Source organism: Balaenoptera musculus, chromosome 6 (genome assembly GCF_009873245.2).
Source record: "Balaenoptera musculus isolate JJ_BM4_2016_0621 chromosome 6, mBalMus1.pri.v3, whole genome shotgun sequence".
Lineage (NCBI taxonomy): Eukaryota > Metazoa > Chordata > Mammalia > Artiodactyla > Balaenopteridae > Balaenoptera > Balaenoptera musculus.
Genome location: NC_045790.1, coordinates 53,442,524 through 53,467,020, shown reverse-complemented (window position 1 = coordinate 53,467,020; position 24,497 = coordinate 53,442,524). Strand labels below are relative to the sequence as shown.

Genomic DNA, 24,497 nt, shown 5'->3' with positions numbered 1-24,497 from the left:
ACAGGGACACACATGTATGTCCTGCAAAGCCTAAAATATTCATCTTGTCCTTTACAGAAAAGTTTTCTGACCCCTGTGTTACGCGTACAATCTGTTTTTAAGTGCCAGTCATAAATTTACATAGCAAAGGGAAATAGAACCATTACGATTTAGAGAGTATTTAAATAGTGATTATGGTTTGAGACTATTTTTAAGGCATGAGGCCATATAGATTTTACTTTGTAGAGATTGAGTTACTTTAATGGAATATTCACATGATTTCAGAACTGGGCAGTTAGCATAAATTCTATCATAGTGCTCTACATATGCAAAATCCCTCAGTTTTGAAGCAAGCTTTGTATAGTTTCACATTGTAAGTCATGTTTACACTAAACTTTTGCAAAACTGATAAACAAATGCAACATAAATGACAATTTTCAATTTAATAAAGTTAAATCAGCATTTAAACCAAAAAAACACGTAAAGAAAAAATTTCACTTCATTCTGGCAATACTTTCTGAGAATACCTTCTGTTTCATTTTAACTTCTTCCACAGGGTTTCAAACAAGTAAAAAATATTAAGAAACAACTGTAAGTCATCCCATTTCATTTACTTGAAAATCTGCATACAACAACAAATTCTCCTCTCTTTTAATTTTCTTCATCTTTTACCCAAAGCAAGCCCTGATGTGGCTGGATAAGCGGATTTAAAAGTTGACAGACATCTCAAACTGCCTGCAACAGTTGGCCAGAGTCAAAGGGTTTATAAAACCTTTTGACAGATTTGCTAGGGCTACCAGGGCTATTAGTAAAACTTACTCTGAGTTTCTGGGTCTGAGCTGCAACTCCATTCGGGTGCATCATTGCAATAAATATAGGAACGTCACCAAGCGGGCTGCCCACACCTCCAGCAATGCTGATCCCCAATGAGTCAGTGGGTCCCTGCCATTGGACAGACAGAGTATTTTGGTTAAACTGATATTTTTAATTGCTTTTGGTCTCTTTGGCACAATATTCTATAGTTAACTTTGATCTTCTAGATGTGAGGGTGGAAAATGATGCCCAAGAAAATTGTATTACTTTATTTGATACAGGTCCTTAATGTGATTTAGAAAAATAAGCATCTGTTCAGGAGGTAAAAGAAATCAAAACTAAACGAAAATCATGCTATGGGGAATGAGGAAAATCAAGGAAGCTGATGAAGTGAAAAGGAATCAGAGAGACCCGTGTTCAAAGCCAGAAACCCACACTTACAAACGCTGGGATCTGGAACAAGTCCACTGCTTTCAATGAATCCCTAGATCTTCACGGACAAAATGGAGATTACCGTGCCTCTCACAAAGGGCTGCAGTGACTATTAAATGAAATGACGATGGTATGAAGTGTCTACAAGTGTGCTCAGCACTTAAATCTGCTTTTATTTTCTCTGTTGTGCATGGCTATCAGAGGAATCTGTTTCAGGAGAATGGGAAATCTCTGTTGAAAGCAAAGGCTAATTTATCCTAATATGAGAAGTGAGAGAGACCCGGCATTATTTTGCGTGGGGCTGGGTTGATACCATTTGTGGCAATAAACAGTATATCAAAAATGATTTTTCAAACAAGGAAATTCCGCAAAGACTACACTGGGCTATTTCCACTGCATGTAATACACATTTTATCAGATGGTGCTATAAAATAGTAAGGCAGCTAACAGGAAAATACATATGCAGATGCCTTTGGAGTCAACAGAGTTTATATTGTTTCCTCTCTCCCAAGTTACCTTTTTAATTTCAACTGCTCTTAATCCCTGTATTTCAGATGCCACTGTAAATGGGAAAAAGATAAAATATGGTTATTAGTGCATTTTTAATGTCAGTTTAAATTTTAGTTGATGTCTACAGCTAGATGGGACTAAGTGAGGTACCCTAATTTTTTTGGAAAGGGGGTTTCAAAGTTACTAGCACACATGATTAAATCTGTCTTACAGAGGGACTTCCCAGTTGGAAAAATGCACACACCATCCTATTTCTTCCTTCTTATTTCAAGCATTGCTTATACAACTCCATAATCCACTTTGAATGAGTTAAGGACAGGATGTGCTTTGGATAGAAAGACATGTGCACAGCTGAGAGAAATAAAGTCATGGAAGCATTAAAAAGAATCCATGTACTTAAGTGCCTAAATTTCTAGAATATTAGTTACATTGCAAACAGAGACTGCCATATGGTTAGTTTCTTCAATTTGAACAACTTTCAACCAATGCTCCAAGCCAAAAAACCCTCTGCATCATGATTTCATGTAATTAAAACACAGGAGGATCATATTAATTTTATCAATCGAATTTTTTGCAATCTTCATGGAGAAAGAAAGCTTCACTTAATGGGATCTTCTGATATATTGGTGTTACATTAAACAGAAAAAGGGAATAAAAATCAAATACAACAATCTGCTTCGCAAGAAAAAAATTGCAGGATCCTGATTCTAATGTTTAGTATACCTCGTAGGGAAAACATCAAATGGGAAATACCGCTATAGGCACTACTTCATGCTCTTCTGAATTTTTGCACCTATACTAGGGTTTGGGATGATTTAGAGGAAAGAGAGCTTCAGAGGTAAAGTAAAATGGGAAAAAATCACTGTTGATGGCGAAAATTCAAACCACTAAATCATGCTTAAAATTTCAATCCAATCTTACATGCATTCTTCTTTGAGCTGCTTTCCAGTGACTCAGATGTACTGGATCCCGAAAGTGGAAAAGTGAATGATGACAGGCTCCCTTCACTCATCTACAAATACATAACAGTTGTTTTAGAAAGTTTGGGAAGTAATAATACCCGCTAAATACCACTTATTTCAGAATTCTTTTAATGGACTTAGAAATACTTGTTCAGCAACAGTGGCATTTGGTAATTTGAAGGGCAATCAATATGGAGAGTTTCCACTGAGTTTTCTCTTTTTTTTTCTTTTTAAGGAAGAATTTGTCCAATGATATAAATAAATTCAAGGTAAAAGAATGGATGCAATTGATTCCAACCTTCCTAAAATTTTAGTGGATTTTCATAATCTCACCCAAGCTAATCTTCGCTAAATTTAAACAACTGCTGTACATAGATGGGGACTTCAACAACTGCAGAATTAGGGCCAGTCGACAGGAAACGAATGGTAATCATTCAGGGGTGACTAAGAGGTCCTTAAGGACAGGCTGATAAAAATGGGCTTCTGTCATCAGAAGGCAACAGGAGAGGGGCTTACCAAGAGACTCCAGCTATCTCACACCATATTTTTATACGTGGTGGTGAGCTTCTACAGTTCACCTACACGGGATTTTTTCAGTTCAATACTGATTGATCAATGTTTGTTATAAAATACTTTAAACATACATTGTCTTTGTAGGCTTTATATGTATATATTAATCGGTTCACTTTTGAGATTATGGAAAAAGAATCACGTCAGAAAAGAAGAATGCTTGGAACTAAGTTCCTTAGAATGACTCACAAACTACTCAAGAGCTCCATCCACCTTGCTTGCCTGTCCACTCCCATCTCTCGTTCTTCTCTATCACAAAGTCTGCACCTCAGCCGCTCTGCCAAGCTGCCAGGGGGCCAGGCCTGTGTACATGACCCTGGACAGACTCATGGTCAGGGCCATCTTTGAGTTCCTTCTGGCCTATGGACTACATTGCCCGATGAATCCCACAGCTACCCACCTGGCTGCTCTGAGAAGGTCTCCTCTCCGAATGGAATGGGCCAGCTTTGACTCTTCCGACTTCCAAGGTTACCGTGCCTAGGGAACACTGCGGGGGAAGTTGTTCGATGAAATGTTTAAATAAAATGCTACAGTCAGCTTTAGGATTACATTTTACTCTTCAAGACTGGGTTTTTGAAAGGCATTTTCCTTTTGGAATTTCCACGGGCAAGGATACCTCCAATCCTTTGTGGAAAAGGGCTTTTCTAAAACATTAAAACTAGTAAAAAAATTATAACAACAAGCAGCAGCAGCAACACCCAGTGTCTGTCTTACTGCCTCATGATTTACATGGAGAGCGTGTCTGTCACGGCAAAGAGAAATGGAGAATCAAGCAATTATCTCACGAAACGCACTAATTTAGATAGGCCAAAAGAACTAAGTAACTCAGATCTTAAAAAACAAAACAAAAACAATAAAATAACCACTACCGCAACAGTTCGTTTTGCCCTCAATAGCAGAGGTACTCAGATAATTGGGTAAGCTCTCTCCTGCCTCGCTGTACCTGAATAGATATAATATACAATATTTAAACAAGCCATATTGCTGTAAACACAAAACGAGAATTGAAGACAATTTCCCCGTGGTCCTTTGCAAATAAATCATAGGCATGCAAGAAATGCTATACAGTCTAATGTGAAAGTAGCACAATGAGGTGTTTGAGAACTCAGGCTTTTGGAGTCAGATACACTGGTTCAAATCCAGACTATGTGATTTACTAGCTGTGTGAACTTAGCAGATGTTTACCTTGATAAGTCTTTTACTCTGCATTTTAAAAACAGAGACCATTATAGGTTGTTGTGATAAAATAAGCCATGCACAATTCTTATCAAAGTGTCGAGCACAAAGCAGTATCGTCAATTGTGTTGCTTCCAGTTTTCTGTTATTACAAACAACACTGCAATGAACCTTATGTACGTGAAGTTTTTTGTGTATTGAGGATTCTGCAAGATGTTTAAATGAAGAAATAACAAGTCAAAACAACAACAAGCAGCAGCTGGAGGTACAAATAGCAAAGCTATATAAATATTTAAGGCTCTCATTATATACTGCCAAACTGGGTTTTTAAATGGTGATTTAACTGGTTCTAAAATTATTTAGGTTATTTTATGGATGTCTCCTTCTCTATCTTTGAGAGGTATGTATCTTACAGAGTTAACTATCATTGTTAATTTATCTCCTAAAAGAAGCTACTTCTCCTTAAAGAATTCTAATTATTTTTTGAAAATTGATAACTCTAAGAAGAAATGATAGACTCTAAGTGTGCTTTATTAATAACTAAATTTATATGTATATACCAGATCCTATGCAAACCACAGAGGTTTATAACAAGATGCTCACTTGAAAATCACTCCATCAAGCTAAGCTTAGCCACTGAAGAGGCTCCCACTAGCATCTGAGAACTCTGCCATTTCTCCTGCTGTCAGACACTGTCATGAAGTTATGTGCTCATGTTACTGAACATGTGCCACATGACATGGATACTGATGGCGATCGATTTTTAATCAACACTGAACTACACTTCAGGTCATAAAAACACATGTTAGGTAAAGGAAAACAATGAGATAAACACTGCTTTATGTACTTGTAGGAACACAAATCCCCTCTGGAAACTGGAATATTCCCTGATAGGAAATATGTCTAAACTTCCACGAGTTGTATTTTTAAGTGACTATTCTATATTTTCCATTTTTAAAATGAGACTGGCTCTGCCTTTCCAGTCAGAAAATGATTCTTCATGGAGAGTTTACTCCATGGAGGAAAGAGATTTCACAATGTAAAATGTACTTAAGACTAGCAATGATACCTTGGGATGGAGACATTATAATTATTGAAACAACAACAATAATAACTGTTGAAGGTACTGCCCGGTAAATCTGCATTACATTGTCTTCATTTCATAAGGATGACCCATCCAACTATGATTTTAAATGTCAAACTTTAAATAGTTCAATAGTTTTGAATCAGAATAAGATGTGAACCAAACATTCTCTTCTGTCATTCAAAAAGGATAAAATCTTTCTTCCACATTCTTCATCTCTGGGGAAATATAAAGATGTCCAATTTAGTGCGCCCAGTAAGGGGTTAAGGAAGGGGCTGGGACAGGGCAGTCCAGAAAGCATGACTTCCAGAGGTGCCCTTCTTGCCTCCTATGATCTTCCGCCTTTCTGCTGAGTCCCTTTTCAAAGAGCACCCGTGCAAGGGAGGAGATTCTTTCCTTAGGCCAGAGGTCATAAGAATAAATCCAAATATACATATGGGGAGGCAGGGGAGAACCGAGGTTAAGACTTTTTTTTCTCCTTTGTGGCCTGAATATATGTTTTTCTTTCAAGAAAAGAGCCACACAGTAATCACTTTGTGATAAAAGATTTACTAAGAACACAGACACTCAGTTCATAATTCTTATTACTGCTAAATAAATATATAATAATATAATAAACAGCTGATTGTAAGTTTGTTATTTAGAGATTTATCACTGAAATATGGTGTCTAATGTATAAATATGTCTTATTTGAGAGAACATATTAGATAAATACTTGTTTGAATGTGGCCGCTCCTCCTTCTCTTACACTATTACACACGACCATTTGTGGCACTGGATTTCTACCTTTAGCAGAGCTGCGACGGCTTCCTGGGTGGCGTGACGGACGTCTTCTCCATTCACCATTAGTATCTGGTCTCCCTGCATCAGCCTTCCATCAGCATCTGCAATTCCTCCTTTCACAATGTCGGACACGAATACTCCAGTATCATTTCTGCAAACGTAAAATTTTGAATGTCGACATTATTATTTTTTCCCAACTGTAATGCAATGCTCATTTAATGAAAGGCTAACATTTTACAACTGGAAATTTTACTTCTATTTTTATGACTTTAAAAGTTTTATTGTTTTCAGCAACACTGGTGCAACTATGAGAATTATTTTTTGTAATAAATAGTATCTTATGTCTTTACAATATTTCATAGATTGAACATATCTTTCATAAGCATATTTATTCAACAGTTCTACACTGTGAGTAGAAGTGGCTATTATACTCATTTTATGAGTCACACTTACTAAATGGCAAAAACAGGACTTAAGAGTCAGTCACTGGGAGCTAAATCTATTGTTCTTTCTACACCATAACGAAGCCTTGAATGGATATTGACCTGTGCCTACATAAATATGTTGCTATTATCACCAGTGCCATTAACGTTACTGAAAATAAATAATAGCTATGTATCTCAAACTAAAACCATTTGTTACTCAAAATTAAGTACCATTGCTGTGATGTCTCTTCTTTTAAATCATTACAGGTCTAAGTTTCATACAAGATAGGTTTATGCAAAATCAACAAATATTCAACTTATTTCAATCTTCCTTTCATAAAAGTATAAATAACTCAAGGACTTCTTGTTGAGATACAAAGATAACTCTTAGCAGAAACATTTAGGAAAAGTTGAATTGTATCACTTGTTCTTGCCAAGGTCATGACCTCAAACAAGCCCTTTCACCATCTGATACTCTGCTTTCCCATCTTAAGAATAAAGGTGTTGGAACTTACTGGATTATATATTTTTTAATATTAACTATATATACATATTTAAATAAATGAGGTACTTAATTTATGTATATTCACCAATCTACTACCCTGGCCTCTTAATTTACACTTTCTATTCCCTTCTGATGGTGTGCTCTTGTTCATGGTGATCCTTCTCCCTAGGATATCCTCGCCCACTTTTGTCAGACCAACTCTCACCTCTCATTTTTGGCTTCATCTCTGGCACCTCTTTATGTTTTCCTAATCTACTTCCCTTAAATAAGGTCATGCAGTCGGTCCCTTTCTCCTTTGCGTCCATGGATCCCCCACGATGCGTTTCTGCCTCTCATCAACAGATTCCTTTGTTGCAAGAATATATTTAATGCTCATTTACCAAACAGAGTTTTTTGAAGTCAGGATCCATGTCTTATTTAACTCTGTTCCCCAGAACCTAATGTATCTCCTGGCACCCAGCAGGTACTCAAAAATACCAAATGGTTTTCTGTCTAGTACCTTCAAAATCCCCCAAAATACTGACTAAAAAATTTCAACACCAATGTCTTCTGATGTTCCACTACTGCATGGGCTGAAATAGCTACCTCCAGAACACTAGCAGTTGAGAAAGATTCTACTACTGCTAGTACTCTTTAAAGGAATTTAAATTCAATCGTTTCCAAGAGGTCATTGCATTTGCCCTGATCAGTCATACCTTTTACCAACAATACTCAACCCCAAGCCTTTGCCCGGCTTCTTCTGCAGCTCGATGGTGAGGGTGTCGTACACATCCTCCTCTTTGTACGGGGCCTCATCTCTGTAGAGCGTCAGGCGCACCCTTTGCGGTGTTTGTCTCAGCACATTTATTGCTTCATCGTGTGTGGCCTTTCTCAAGTCAATTCCATTCACCTGTACAGAAACGGGACACAGAGGGTGAGGAACCAGGTGAGCTGAGTAAAAGGAAAAAAGATAGGGAGAAGGGAGAGAGGGGGAGGGAAAGAGGGGGGAAGAGGAAGGGAAGGAGGGAGGGAAAAAGAAATAAGCAAAGACCATCCTCCCCAGAGTAGCCTTTTCTTCGTTAGTTGTAAAGGTCAAATGCACAGCATTCTGTACCTCTAAAATCTGATCTCCAGCCCAGAGTCTTCCGTCTTTACATGCTGCTCCTTCTTCGTAAACTTCATGGATGATAATGGCACCCTAAGGGCACAAACAAAACACACCCATGCTTTATACCATTCTCCCTAGGGAGGGTGAGCAGAAATGGAGTCAAAGCACACTTCACTTTTAGAGACAGTGATACGCGTTATACACTCACGGCATCCGTATGTGAGTCACATATCAAAATTGAAAGAAAAGCATAAGAAGAATTTTTGCTACAAGGCTCAAAGAAGCTTATATTTCTTTCACATGATAGGGAAGTTTAAAGAAAAAAATTATAAAATATATAAGTCACTCACACACGCATATATAATAGACATACATCACCTCATCACCTTCCCTATCCACAAGTGGAATGAATGCATTTTAAAAGCATTTTTGACATTTAGAAATTTTTATCTATAAATTATCCAAATTTTCAGATTTTTCTCAATATGGGTCTAACCCAAGAGTATCCAGTCAGTAAAAAGAAAATTAAAATATGGCAAGAACTAATAAACCCACAGAAATATTTTGAATCTAAAGGTCACAATCACAAGTATAAAGAAATATTATTAAGTCAGTGTTGGCTTACTCAAAATAAAAATCCCAGTACGCAGCTGAGTATCTGCCCTATACATTAAAATAACAATGAATGATACATTTTTCTAAGCCTTTGTATTTCCTTTAATAAAACTGATGGAAATCGCCCTGACAGTAATCTCTCAGGGCTCACTGAAGAGGCTGCCTGTGTCTTTGGAGCATCTCGGGCTGTGTCCTCACCAGCAGTGTGTCAGACCCCCCAACGATGCTCAGGCCCAGCCCTGTCCGCCCTTTGGAAATCTCAATTGTTGTTTCACAGCCTGGGATGATGGGGCAGGTTGCAGGATCAGAAGCAAAGATTGCTGGTGTTGATGACCTGCTTGTACCTAAAAATAAGTCAAAAGTGAAATGAAATACAAACAAAAATTGATTAGAAGGCATATACATCAAACTCACCACACTGGGTGCCTTTGGGGGATGGAGCAGAAACATGGGCCCAAGTTGGGGACAAAGAAGACTATATAATTCCACCTTAATCTTTTAGTTACATTTAAAACTATCCAACAAATGATTAAATCGTCATTGTTAATTTAGGGTGGTGGGTACAAAATTACCTGTTATATTATTTTATGCAGTATTCTGTATTTTTTTTAATTACTGGAGGTAACGGGTAAAAGGAATGAGAACAGAGAGTTGAACTGAACCTCTAGTTCCACTTTGATATTCTACGTTTCATGGGACCCAAACAAACTTCTTATGAAATTATGATTTGTAAAACTCAGAACTGAGATATGTGGTGGAGACCTAACTCACATTCAGGGAAGACGACGAAACACAAAGGACATCAGTAACTCTGGTCATGGTGCCTGCCATTCAGGGCTTTTTAGATTTTTGATTTGGTTTTCCTTTTCATCCTATCTTAGAGCAACTCTACTTATGTAATCAAATCTGAGCATACAAGCAACTGGATTTAATATCTGAGTTTATATGACATCAAGTGAGACCCACTTGCAGTTTCTTTCCTTGTGTCTCAATGTTTTATGAACTCGGATATTAAATCCTGGTGCATAAATGCTCAGAATTAAATAAATAAGATTAGATAATGAAAAAATAAGGAGAATATAATTTTATACTTTGTTTTATGAGAGTCTTCACATCATATGGTTTGTGATATACCAAAAAGCATAGAGCAAATGTCATATTTTGGGAAAGCTGGGATACTTGATAGATTAGCTTTAGAAAAAATGCTCTCTTTCTAGGAATCAGAGGCAGACTATTTTTTTGCTCCTGAAATGGTAAGAACAGGTGTAAGATATTTTCTTTTCTGTTATGTTTCCATTTAGCATTTTATATTTTTATAGACAATGCTATTTAGGGATCTACTTAAAAATGAAAAATGAAAAAATTTCCATATTTTTTTTAACATTTTAGTGATTAGTCTTTCTAAATAAGGGATTGCTTTCATCAGATATTTATTACTTTAAGACTTTTTAGACAACAAGGTCCAACTGTATATAGCATAGGGAACTACATTCAATGTACTGGGATAAACCATAATGGGAACGAATATAAAAAAGAATATATATGTGTGTGTGTGTGTGTGTGTGTGTGTATATATATATGTAGCTGAGTCAGCAGAAATTAACACAATATTGTAAATCAACTATACTTCAATTAAAAAAAAGATTTTTTAACCAACTATATTACAATGTTTTAAACTGCTGCTTCCTTAAAAACCTGTTCAAAAGAACTGAATGTTTCAGTCTGGAGGCCAAAAGAGATTTTTTTCCCCAGTTGCAGAAAAAAGCAATGTTTTTTAAGTACTTTTTTTTTCAATGCTGCAAAGCTTGAAATTTATTCTTTTATTAAACGCCAGTGTAATTTTTCTCTAAAAAGTAACTCAAAGGAATAATTTGCCTCAATATACTAGACTGGCATTTTAATGATACACGAAAGTTTCATTCCATGCTCTACATACAACTGTTTCATCTACTTTGACAGTTATCTACTACTTACACTCAAAGGATACAACTCATATCAACTACATATATGTGCATTTTTAAGAGTCTGATGTGGCACCAAGCAATGTTGATTTCACACCAGTGAAGTGGTATCACTGTATCCATCTTAAAATGAGAATACTGAGTCTTTGGGAAGTTAAATTACTTGTTCAGTAGTATAAAAAAAAGGAATGTACAAAATGGTGTATCTAATGTATTAGTAAGATACCTGGAATCACAGATAGCCTTAGCGGAAGATCCTTGGAGAGCAAAGAGTACCAGTCCCTTGTCTTAGAAATGAGCAAGCGGAGGCCCAGAGTGGCTGGATGGGTTTCCCAAGGCTCTACGGATGGTTAATGTACAGCAGGCAGATCCCCTGCCTCACAGCCCAGTGCTCTTCCTTCAGGAGCCCCTCTCTTTATACCATCCCTTCACCAACAGGCTCCCTGACTACGGCCTCTCAAGCAGTGGGCTACGTACAGGCAGGCGGCTCCCAAACAGGGACCCGATACTGAGCCTGAATGCGTCACACGTGCAGGACTAGCAGGAGACCAGCCCTTACTTACTTCGGATGGGCTCTGGTTCCGGGGAGCCAGACGGTGGGACCATCAGAGACTGGGGGCTGCTCTTTTTTTCTCCATTGGCTGTACCAGCTGCTGAAGCAACAGCCTGGGAATCTGGATTCTCAGCACGAATGGTCAGTTTCACTGTTGTCTTCGCTGTCTTCAAAAGGCTAATAAACTGGCAGGGTGTTGGTTTAGAGGGGAAATAAAATTTACAGGCAAATTAGTAGACTTATACTTCCACTATTATAGCTGGAATCTAGAACCATCTATGGTTGAGAGAAGAGTCAGAGGCAAATTCTTTCCCTGTCAGGATTTCAGTGGTCAAGAAAGAATGGTTGCAGTTTCCTTTCTAGTTTCTCCAATTCCCTGATATTGATTAAGGCCACAGTTAATTTCTACTGTAAGTCTAGGTCTGACCATATTCTTCATTATATAAGTAACGGGCTTTCAACTTTTTACATTTCTAATTAATACTGCCCAGTTCTCTGGATTATTACAACCTTTGAAGACATATGGGGTGCTTTACCCACCTCTGATTCTACAGAGAATGTGAAGCAGCTTACACAAACATTTTTAATATGGAAATACTTAGGTTAAAAGCAACATAAGGAACACTATGCAACAGAAGAATCAAGTCAAATGGAAAGTTAGAACATACACATGTGAGTTAAAGGATGAAACCCATACAATTATTAAAACTGAATTTAAAAATGGTTTAGGCATCTTGCTGGCCAATGTAGAAATGGAAACATTGGCACTCCAAATCTCAAGAAAAATAGGGTTTTTTTCCTAGCACTTACGAAAGGCCTCAAGTGAGACTCCTAGTAAGTACAGTATTAACATCACTTTTGAGGAGGAAGAAACTCAGGCACAAATAACTGTTTAACCCCAATAAAAGTTATACATTTAATGGTTGAGTTTTAAAATCTGTCTATAAAGCAATATACATAGTGGATATTTTATAGGAGCAAACATCCATTAAAAAACATTCCTTTAGTCTTAATACTAAGTTGACCTTTGTTTAGAAGTTCCAAGTTTTCCTAAGGAAAAACTGAAATGATATTTATCAAAAATGCTGACTGAACCCTGAATTTATCAGGTAACAAAAAATACCTTAACATCATCTTAATTGGAAAACAGAAAGTAGAAATTAAATAAGTTCCAAAGAATCTCTTCTCTTCCTTGCAGATATCTGTCTAATACAGCTACACAGCTCTGATTCCCTATGACTGACCACACACACACACACACACACACACACACGTTTAGCCATGCCCAAGGATGAGTTTATGGTATCATCTGCTTTCTTTTGGAAAAGTACCTTTTCAACAGGATAGCCAACAACTACTTCGTCATCTACAGCAAAGATCTGATCTCCAACTTTGAGCCGTCCATCCTAGATGGAAACATGGAAGATTTTGAGTGAATTTACAGAAAGAATTCCCTCCCCACCACTTTCTGAGAGTGAGAAGGGGGAAGCCTCACCCTGGCTGCTGCCCCGTGCTCTGTTAGACTCTTTATGATGACCCCGCTGAGAGTATCTTCTTCACTGATGGCAATGCCCAAACCCCCCTGATCCTAGAGAAGCAAAAACAGAAACACTCAGAAAACGTGAAACAGATTAAATTTATCCAAATGGAAAGGTATGTGACCGAAACTTCTGAACACTGTCTTCTTACCCAAGGGCTAGAAAAGAAATTAAAACTGTTCTAAAATCCACTATTAGAAATCTCTTCTTTTCTTAAGCAAACTTTCAATTATTTTAATGGGATTAAATTCTCCTCCATCAAATAAATAGTCAAATGTTTTCATTCCTCCCATATGTCCACTATCTCTAGTATCTTTAGCATATATATCCAGTAACATATCTCTAGTAACTCTAACAAAATATCCAGAGAACTAAAACGTATTCAACAATTTAATGACTGTACAACGTCTGAGAATTTAGCTCTGTGTAACTGGCTAACTAAGTGATTCAACACCAAAGTATCCTCCTTCTTCGTCTTTCTGGCCTACAGCTTAGAGATAACCGCTAACACTGGCCCCTTCATCCCTTTCTGCTGTCCTTCCTCCTTTAGCAGACAGACTGCCATGACTGCTCATGCTCTGTCCTTTCTGGACCTGAATACCCAGACTGGTTACTTCAAATACTCGTGTTCTGATGTGGTGCAGAGTGAAAATTCTCTCAACTCTTAACCCAAAGACGTGCACTGAAAACCTGCCAAAGCTAGAAGAGCTACACCTACTTCTGTCTATATTTTCCACACTTTTTTTTATGAAAACCAAGTGTTCCATAACATGGGGTTTTACCTTTCCTTAACGTTTACGTGAACAAAATTACCATAGGGTTTTACACATTTCATTCTGGTTAGAGCTAGCAACATTTCTCATTATAGTTTGCACCTAGGGAGATGGAAAGCAAAAGAGAGAAAAGGGAATCTCGCCATGGTTTCTCTGAAATGTTTACATGAGAGCCAAGGTTGCCACCAGACATTTAAGATCATGACAGTGAGATAAGGCTTCACCATCATTTTAAAGATTATCAACACTGTGGCTTTGCAATGGTGATTAATGCTTGACGACTTTCCGACTGTCACTGTGCCTCCTCTCTGCCACTGCTCTTTTCACGTGTATAATACAGAGAAAATCACACACTTTCAGGGAAAGCAGAGCTCAGCTGTAATTTCCTTTCTGGCTAGCTGTAGAAATTTGTATAGGTTACCTAACATCTCTTAACCTCAATTTTCTTATCTCCAAAAAAAGGGAAAATAATTCTTGCCAACTACAAGTTTGCTGTGAGGATCAAGTGTAGTAAGAAAAGGCTTAAAAGCCTGACACACTATGCAAAAGTGTTGTTATCACACACACATTCCTTCTACTTATAACTCTACAGGATATAATCAAACTGACTTCAGATAAAGTGTCTAAACTTGCCAGCATTTTGAAACCCCGAACTCTGATCTAGGGGTCAAAGAATCAGGCACAGTGAATAGGAAGGTCAACGTGCTACGAGACTGACAAGTCTCAATGCTGATGCCAAATGTAAAAAACTGAGCTACCCTCTATTTGGGACACTCCACACCAATGCTCTTTCCTACTACAAATAAATATTTGTTTGAATAAGTAATACTCTATATCTACCATGACTGTACGTACTCAATTCTGAGATTTGATTCTATTACTGTCTATTCACTTAACTGTAGTCAGAAAAGTACTTTACTAAGTACAGAGGGCATTTGCTGGTTGTTTTACCTAACATCCATTCTCGTCGTACTCCTTTATACAAACTCAGAGACTTCCATTAGAATATCCAGTTCCCTCTCCCCCTGCTACCTCAAACGACCCTCTCTTAAATGGCAATAGAATGAGGGATTCTTGAATGGATGTGTATGGACTTCTTTATGGAAAAAGCTTTAATAACTTCTTTTCCCTCTACCCACAACACAAACTGCCCACGATGACTTTTCTTAAACATATAAGACCAGAGCAATCCATTTTTGTAGAGTTATTTATTTTTTAAAAAAGAAATCAAACCAAGAAGAGTCACAGTATTTTTTTCCACTAAATGCTTAACAAAATCTGATCACATGCCAGGCTTTATGCCCACCACTTTATAAACAACTCACTCAATCTTTATAATTACAATATTATCAGAGGTAATACTATCATCTCCAATTTACAGGTAAGAAAATGGAAGCAAAGCAAGACCACACAATGTGTGAAGTCTGGACCTGATGAAACAAAGATTCAATCCAGACAGACTGCCTCTGCTGCCCTGGCTGCCTTGGAGCTGGGGAATCGCAGAGGAAGCACCCCTTTCTGCTGCAGCATTTCATGTTCCATCCCTCTATCCCACCACCCTACCTCCTCCCTTCCTCTCCTCTTCCCTGAGCATGTCACTACTCTTTCTGCTTCTACTCTGTTCATCCACTGCCCACCTGCATTCCAGCATGAGCCTGCAGCACTTGAAAACACTGATAGGTTTCTGTTCAACAAACCACTTCTTTAAAGTGGTCACTTGAACCTAAGGCTCAGATCTTTGCAAAAGCAAATACCTCAAGGATGCCTATCGGTGAGATTTCTAGTTATTTGAGCTTTCGGTTTCATGAAGGACAAAGACTATAACTTCTGTTTCTTTATTCTTTTTATTTCCTCCATAGCAGGTCCTTGGTAAATAAATCAAAGGAGAGATCACTAAATGTCATACCTTGGGATAATCATAAAGGCAGGAAAAGCTGGGTCCCTGCCCAAGTATCAATTAGCACAGTGGTTCTCAAACTTTAGCGCACACTGGCATCACAGAGAAGGCTTATTACTACAACACAAGATGCGGGCGCACCCCCCAAAGCTACTCATTCAGGAGGTCAGGGTGGGCCCAAAACACCTGGAGTTCTAACAAGCTCTCAGGTGATGCTGATGCGGCTGGTCTGGAGCCCAGCTTTGAGAACCAGTGAATTAAAACACCAGTGTCAAGGCAGTCACGTCATTTCACTCCAATTCAAAGCAGATTTACCTTGGGAAGCTCCAGATGCTGCACGTTTGGAAACGAACTGAGGTCCACAGCTGCATCGGAAGTAGTAACGCTCGGTTCAGCCTGACAGAGGGAAAGAAATGACAAAATAGGCAACTGAGTGTTATGCAGTTTTGTTTGTTTAAATACAGGGGCTACTTAATCAAAATCATTTCATATGCTGTAATTCTTTATTACTATTTTATTATTTCATGACATTTATGAACATTATATTCTCTTTAAAATACGAATGAGGTGTGATTAGACGGCAATTATTATGGAGCACAAAGACACAAGGTGCTCCTCAAGACTGCCTGGGTTTACTCCACAGTGCTATCTAACAACAACCCAGCTCCAAATGGTGCAAGCGCTGAAACACAGAACACCAGCAGAGGCACCATTCACTATGCCTTACCGTGCTAGTCATCAAGTGTATTTAGGAGCTATTAAATGTTTTACCTGAAAATTATTAAAATCCATTTTCTTAAGGGACATATTTGGTACAATTCATATGAAAATAAAATTTTCCCCCTTATAATCTTGAAAAACCACTTGACTCAGTTCACCATTATGATCAGTGAGTTAGTTCACCAGCATGAGACAATGATTTCTGCATCTTATGTACAGAAAAACCCAATGTATAGGTATTAATTTAGGGAAGAGCGTTTCCATTTCTATGCCTTTTCCCACTGAGAGTTATCATGGTTCCTCTAATTTTAAGCTTTTCACTCTCTCCTATCTCCTTTTACTCATTCTAAACATGTATCCAATGCATCTCCAAATCAAAACAAAACTCCCACCAAAACCTCAATTTTCTGTCACCCTCTAGCCACTGCCTCGTCTTTCCTAATTTCGTACCCATCGTTTGCTTTCTCAAAACCACTAATAATCTCCTAATTGGGAAATCCAAAGAACTCTATTCACCTCCTCACTTGAGCTCCCTGCAGTATTCAAGGCTGTGGAATATACCCTTTCTCAACGGGGCTCTCCTCAGCTGCTGTGCAACATGCCCGCCTGGTTCTTCTTCATCTCTGACCTCTCTTTGTCAGCCTTCCTCCTTACTGCTGATATTACACACTACTGACCTGAGCCCTCTTCTTCTCTGAATGTTCTCCATAGGCCAGAGCCTCAGCTCCCATGGCTCCCAAGTCGGCATCTATGGGGATTCATCTCTAAACTCTACATCAGCCGTCTCCATGGACACTCCTACTAGGCTTTCCAACAGGCACTTCATTCTTAAGCTGCCTCAGAGAGAATGTTCTCTATTTTTTTTTTTTTTTTTTTTTACAAATATCTGCTTCTCTTTTTAATTTTAGTGAAAGTTAGCCATCTATCGAGTCACTAAGTCAGATACCTGGAAGCCTCATACCTCTTGTCTGTTTCCTTCACCAGTTTATTCTCAGCCCAAAACACAGAACCTATTACAAGGCAGATACTCAACAAATATTTGTTGGATAAACAGATTCTCAACAAGTCATTTTTCCTCACTGAGTATATTTAGTTAGGGATGATGTAATGTCAATTTGGGTCCTAAATATCTGACATAACCACTTCTTCTTCTCTCTCTCTTTTTTTTTTTTTTGCATTCGTTCAGGCCCTCATTATCTATCCCCAGAACTACTCCAATAATGTTCCTACTCCCTTTAACTTAACTTATCTGCCCTGCAACCTGTGATTTTTCTCTGCACCATTTCCAGAGAAGTTTTTAAAAATATAATTTTCATTCTTTGAATTTGCAAAGACAAAGTCTGCACCATGATCCCCATGATCCGACCCTACCCACTCCCTGCCTCCCACTGTTAGTAACACTCTGCAGTCATCAATTCTCTTCATTTGCCAGAGCCTCCAGGCCATTCCTCAATCCATGTGCTCTGCCCGCAATGTTTATGGCCCCCAAGTCATCTACTTCCAATATACACTTCATGTGTAACCTCCCCTATGAAGTCTTACTCTCACTTTCCCTCCAGAGGTAAAACTGTCAACTCCTTTTCTACCTTCATTATTCCCTTTGCAGACTCTACTAGTAGCCTTCATGTAAGCAGTGTGCTTATTTACATGAGTGTTTCTTATACTAGGGTATAAACATCTTGGGTGCCAAGGCTATGACTTACTTATCTTTTATATCCCTGCAAGAGTTCTATAATTGTTAGCTGAATTAATAAGTGGTGTATCAAGCAAATCTTCCCAGAAAAACAAACATAAGCTACATACCTCCTTATTTTGAAGATTCTCTGAGGTAGCAGGCAAAGGTTCCACTGTATGCCCAGGACATACAGCCATCTGACTCACTGCATCTTTACTTCTAAAGGAAAAAAGCACTGACCTATCATATCATGAGCATTCATATGATTTTCATTCTTTAGCTTGAAGACTCAGATTATTAGAGAAAATTCTGGGACCTGGAACTACAACACTCACACATTTATATATGTTTTATTTTCATTCAAAAGAATTCAGAATTGAAAGGCAAAGGAAAAATACTTAATAAACCAGAAAAAAATGCTCACCTTATAAAAATTATTTTTACTTTAGAAGGGGCACATTTGATGATCGATGAAGCATTCTGATGACTTCTTCCATATAAAATTTGACCATTGATCTATGAGAAATAAATATCATTAATTGAACCTAGAATTTTAATTTCACAAATTTTGATCATCCTATCTAATGAAAAGCACATTTGTTTCTCCTTCTAAAATATTATATATATTTTTCTTCCTAGAACATGAACCTGACTTTGATGGTGAGAAAAGAAAAGCTCGTGTTTAAAGCCAACATTAAAATAACATGCATGTAGTCTGATCTCCACGGACTAAAGAGGCACCACTTGGACTGACTATAGGACAGTATTCAGGCAGGCGACAAGCTTCTAGTGTGCTTTGTACCAAGCAAGGGCTCTGTGGAAGCACCTGTGACCCGCACAGATCATCCTGGGAAGGCCCTGACTGTCATAGCTCCTAATTAATCTCAAAACTCAAGGCCTGGGAATAGGCCACTGGGGAGAAGCAGTGCCAGGGGATTCAGGGTTTAGGCAGCAGAATGTGCTTAAGCAGCACAGTACCTAATGGAAACTGCCAATCATCCTGTCATTTAGCCACTGCTGACTGAGCCTTCCTAGCCAACAGGGAAACACATGAGGCATGGTTCAAGCAGCGTAAAGACACATGGATCCCAGCCTACAGGAGGCGAGGACGAACAAATCAAGCAAACACAATTCTAACACTGTAAAGTATGGTCCACAGTTTATTTTGCTTGGCGGGCTGAATTACTGTTTGTTATTTAGCCTCAAATCTGACCCCACCACATCCCATCCCCATCACGTCTACCATTAGGGATTCAACTCCTAGAAGGTTCAGTGGATCAGTCTCATTACCAGGGCATGATTGGCCATTTGGTTTTTTCAAAAGCTCCTAATAAAAATGCAGCACACAAAAAAATGTTTTTGAAATGCGATCTTTATTACTGTCTTGGGGCAAAAATTGTTTCTGGTGCTATATAGTCACAACCTTTTAATGGAAATTAATGGGAACATGGGCTGTAGTTAGTAGAGATTTGGTCTAGAGCCAAATTTGCTGCAACGTATCTATTTTATTAGAGAAGCGGTAGTTTCCTCAGTCACCATATGAGACCCGGGTGGATTTTCCGGAAACTGATGGTTCCATTGCACCAATTCAGCGAGAGTAAATTCAGTGTTTTCCACAAGAACTTACCTCTAGAAGCTCATCTGCAATCTGCAATCGACCATCTCTCCCAGCTGCTCCATTTGGATCAATCCCCACTATAAAAACACTCATCCTGGACCGGTCTTTGTTCCCAGCAAGACTCAGACCCAAACCACTACGACCCTTCTCCAGTTCAATCATATGTAGCTCGCCTGTTAGGGTTCCATATCGCTCTCTGATATTTTCTACACACAACAAGAACAAAACACCCACAGATAGTAAGAGCTAATTCACAGCCAAATGCTTTACTACGGAAGGTTATTTAGAATGGCATCATAAGGGCATTATTTGTACCAAAATGTAATCCTTGGCAGTTAAGAAAACGCTAAATAGACTGGCGGCCTGGGCGTCAAGACTGGTTTCCTGGAGCACCCAAACTTTGAGGAATTTCTCTGCATCCAGGGTGCAGAGTACAGTATCTGATTAATCAGTTCACCTGGAGTGATCAGGCCCAAAGAAGTGATCCACATTAACAAACTCTCAAAAGACTGTGATTAGAACAGAAAGTTACTTTATCATTTGCAGAGAACAGAACATCCAGAGGACTTGTCTTTACTGGTCAGTGGAAGCTTTTCTCCCACAGGAAAATCTACATGGCATGTCACATCATGTTGGATGGCGCTCGGTACAAAGATCCAGAATAAAGGGGATGGGTTTTCTTATTGCACAGAGCCATCAGGCCACACACACTGATGTACCTGCTGTCATTAAATGAGACCTTTCATACCTCACATCCCACATGTTCAAGAGGTAGAGTTTATTCTTTAATCTGAGAGGGCAAGGCCACAGGTAGGTGCCCCAGGCCCAGATGAACCACCAGCCAGTGGCCAACACTGATCACCAGGCACGTGAGTGAGCCATCCTGGAGGTCCAGCCCAGCTGAGCCCAGCCAACCACAGCACCTTGACAGATTAATAATAACTTGTTTTCTTAAGCCATTAAGTTTTGGGGTGGCCTGTGACATGGCAATATATCAACATTCCATTTGATGTTTTCCTCAGAGTACATTCTGGCCACCTTGATGGATTAGCAAAACAATCTAATTTCATTAGAAATATACCAAGAAAACTGCAAACTTTACAAATCATTTCTTAGAAAACGTTATTATTTGGCTAATGTCATGCATTCTATATTGATTCTTAACTGCATCAACTTCATAAACTGCCATTTCCTGATTCCTTCTTGAATCTAGCAGCACAAATTTTGTACTCTGTACTTCCTAAAAGCATATACCACAGCATTCTTAAAAGAAATACTTACATTTTTAAACGAAACTTTTTAAAGCACTGACACATAACTTTGAGCTTAATGTTTAATGTTTCCCTGTAAAATGGCTTATTTCCTTAGGAAACGGAGACACACCCACGATCCTAGTAACAGCTGCCTTTGAATGCTTCCTATGCATCATTATGGCTCCTCAAACATTATCTAATTCACTGTTAGCAACAGGGAATGCAGGAACTGAATTTTAAAAAGGGGGATACCACCAGGCTAAAACTTAGAGGCAGTTAAACAACTTCCCAAATGTCCCAAGTTTTTATCTCAACAATATACTATGTTACCATCTTAGTACAAAAAATACCTAACATCAAGGCTGTTCTACCAGCAACAACAAATAGATTTTACAGTGAGGAATCTGAGGCCTAAAGGGGGGTGACGACTTGTTCGAGACCAAGAGATGGCTCATCCAGTACAGCTTCTGAGAGAGTGCCCTGTCCTTTTTAACTCTCATACAAATGGCAAAGTGGGCTTGAACAGGGATGCAGATTTAAAAAAAGGAAGAACGTGATTTCATGCCTCAGGAATGTGTGCTGTATTCAAGTATAACGAACAGCAGTTCTTTCCACACAAAACTGCAGCATGTATAACTGAAGGTGAAACGTACTTATTCATCCAGGACATAAGCCTTGAGAAACCCAGAGCTACTTTAATTTAACCTCTTGTAAGTCAATGCATTTCAGAAAGACAACTTACTCCAGCTGTAACCAAACTCATCCTCTTTGTCCACATCTGCTGAGATTTCACTTGCCAGTGACTGTGCATGATCCTCACTCATTTCTGCAAATGCTGGAGGAGGGGGCGGAGGCACACCGCACAGCGGAGCCTTTTCTGGCTCGGATTCTGACTGACTGGGAGCCTGTGGGAACAAGAAGAATGCAGTGGGTATGCAGTCTAAGGAAGGAAAACTCAACGAAAAGAAGTAAGTCTGCAATGTCAAAAAAAAAAAAAAAGAGTAGCTTTAAAATATCTCACATATTAAATAATGGGAAAATATACATATATAAAAAATGGTAGAAAGGATTCAGGTAAGGTTTAAATACACTCAACAAAATAGTATGTTCAGAGCACAATCCATTAAATGGTTATATGGTATTTCAAGGTGAAGAATTAAAGGCTTAAATAACTTAAGATGAAAAGTTGTACAAACTTCCTTTTTTGGAAAAAATCTCATTCAAAAGTTATCTGGGCAAGATTTTGGGGGTCTAGAAAAGGCTTCCAAGAAACTAGAAAAAAATTAACGAAGTTAATCATATAATCAAGCAAAGCAGTTCAAAGCTTGTTAGTGAGAATATATATAAAGAATTTTTTATTTCTACCTGAATCCTCTCTCAAAATGACTTGTAACAAATTCATGAAAATGAGCATTGCACATGCAGGGTTCATCTACCACGGAGACAGTTTGTTAGCAAAGAGCACACAAATTCAGATCTCAGGGGGGCTGGTTTTAAGGGACAAAACCACCGGCCCCTTACCAATGTAGCCCTAAAGGAAAATGGGAAAACAGGGTTGAATACTTCATACACACCCAAAGTTTGGCTGGTATATTTGCTGTCACTTAGGGTTACAAGTCTTATTTCAAAAAAAAAAAAAAAAAAAAAAAAAAAGGACTTGGTATCATCAGGTTCTTTTTTTCTTTAATTGAAACACAGTTGATCAAATTTTTGTATTATAGATTATCAAGCAGAATATTAGAGTTAGAAAGGCCCTTAAGTCATTTTATTCATTTACTCATTTTGCAGATTAATAACCCAAGGCTGTGAGATGTGAAAGATTTTGTTCAGAATCACCCAGTGAAACTAGACTTCTTTTTGCTTAATTCTTAACCTAATCCAATGCACTTTCCATTATATCATGTTGTCTCCTCCAATTTCTACAGTAAGACAGAGAGTACCTAACTCAAGGGTCAGAGACACCCAGCTAAAGTTCCAACATTGCGGTCAGGCTGTCCCTGATGCCTTAAACATACATTTTTCCTTCCTTCTTTGTTTCACCTTTTTTTTTTTCCTATATAAAAATCCCTCTGATATACCTCGTTTTGTTTTATATGTATATATCTGGAAAAAGATTGTGACTAAGAAATATTTCTTAGAGAACACACTAAATGACAGGCATATACAAATACTTAAGAATAATTAGTGTCAAGAATCAAAATATACCTAAAATTGAAACTACAGGGCACTGAATGTGATCTTTCTTTGATGATTCAGAAAACACTTCGGATGCTAAGCTACCCCAAAAATGATCCTGGCAAACATGAATTACTATTTTTCCGGCAAAGCACAGGTGAGCTGATTGATAGACACTTAGGGGCAACAGATTTTCAAGTCACAGAATCTGCTGCATTAAAATGTTTGGTTTACATACCATTGGCCAAGCAGACAAAAATTACTAGTGGAAACAGAATCCTTGTCATCCTCCCAAGTGTTGTGCCATAAAACACTCAAATTAGCAATGTACAAATAAATATGAACAAACAAATAAAAAACTTCATTTGATCCAATGGAGGTTCATTAAACATACTAGGGTAGGAAGGAACATGTAATTTTTTCTGGTTAAAAGTTTTTTAAAAATTTACCTCTCTAACAATGGGAAATGTGAGAAAGCATGAATTAAGCCCATTTCATTTTTAAAAAGTAGAACAAAATCTAATATAAACTTGCCATAATTTTAATAAATTTATGGATGCATATTTTATAGATCTTACTCTCTGCATAACTTTTCTGAGCTGTTATTTTCCTTAAAAACAAACAAACAAAACCTGCTTGTCTAAAAACTATTCAGGATCTTACTTAGGCAGAACATTTTCGCACTGTGAGTGAACTCAAATGGTGCCCTAACATAACTGATTAATCATAAAGCCAATACAAGCCTACATTTACTAAAGGGGCAATTAGGTGTTCTATTTTATTATCCCTGATACTCTCATTCTTACTGAGATCATGTAAGTTAGCTTGCTGTTGACACTTCTTAAAATTTACCAGTAAAAATACAACTCTTTAACAAAGACCATTTAGCCTTCATGGGCAAAAATGCAAAGTGTACTTGAAATCACTCCATGCCATGTATGCACACAAGTATAACGTACACACACAGCACACTGTAACACACCCACTTACTTGTGAAAATTTCACACTAAGACAAACCTTAAATGGTGTGGGAGCAAAAGGGTTAGTTGGGGAACAACGGAAGAGAACTCTACTTGAATTCTGTAATGCCTACAGTAACAGAAAACATATTCCTTCAGATATAGCATCTTTGGTTATCCATATTACAATAACATGAAAAATCCAATGAATATTCATAAAATGCTTCCTGAAAAAAATTAACAGCTTTCTTCCTTTCACGATCAAATTATAGTATACAAGTTCTTGTAAGTTTTTGTTTCAATTTTGGATTTATAATTTCATCAGAATATGAGAATATCCAAGTATAGATTTACAAATGTTGAAACAGTTCCATGTTTCCTCATAAGGCATTTACACGGACATACTTTATGAATATTCAACAAACTCCTGCATA

At 38.0% G+C, this 24,497-nt stretch overlaps 1 protein-coding gene across 11 annotated transcripts in view; it reads right to left on the bottom strand.

The window, feature by feature from the left end:
* Positions 1–24,497, bottom strand: part of MPDZ (multiple PDZ domain crumbs cell polarity complex component) — a 172,476-nt gene that overhangs the window by 7,565 nt on the left and 140,414 nt on the right. For 6 of the 11 annotated variants that reach the window (XM_036854698.1, XM_036854703.1, XM_036854705.1 and 3 more), the window contains 16 exons: positions 21,672–21,834; positions 19,686–19,882; positions 18,483–18,574; positions 18,187–18,277; positions 15,979–16,059; positions 12,951–13,043; positions 12,787–12,861; positions 11,466–11,640; positions 9,140–9,285; positions 8,333–8,416; positions 7,935–8,128; positions 6,313–6,460; positions 3,667–3,753; positions 2,656–2,746; positions 1,741–1,784; positions 799–921 (listed from right to left, as the gene is read on the bottom strand). In XM_036854698.1, the coding sequence (XP_036710593.1) occupies positions 799–921; positions 1,741–1,784; positions 2,656–2,746; positions 3,667–3,753; positions 6,313–6,460; positions 7,935–8,128; positions 8,333–8,416; positions 9,140–9,285; positions 11,466–11,640; positions 12,787–12,861; positions 12,951–13,043; positions 15,979–16,059; positions 18,187–18,277; positions 18,483–18,574; positions 19,686–19,882; positions 21,672–21,834 (1,884 nt within the window). Of the gene's footprint in view, positions 1–798; positions 922–1,740; positions 1,785–2,655; positions 2,747–3,666; positions 3,754–6,312; positions 6,461–7,934; positions 8,129–8,332; positions 8,417–9,139; positions 9,286–11,465; positions 11,641–12,786; positions 12,862–12,950; positions 13,044–15,978; positions 16,060–18,186; positions 18,278–18,482; positions 18,575–19,685; positions 19,883–21,671; positions 21,835–24,121; positions 24,194–24,497 lie in introns of all 11 variants that reach the window. The other 5 variants (XM_036854695.1, XM_036854699.1, XM_036854701.1 and 2 more) reach the window with 1 other exon arrangement.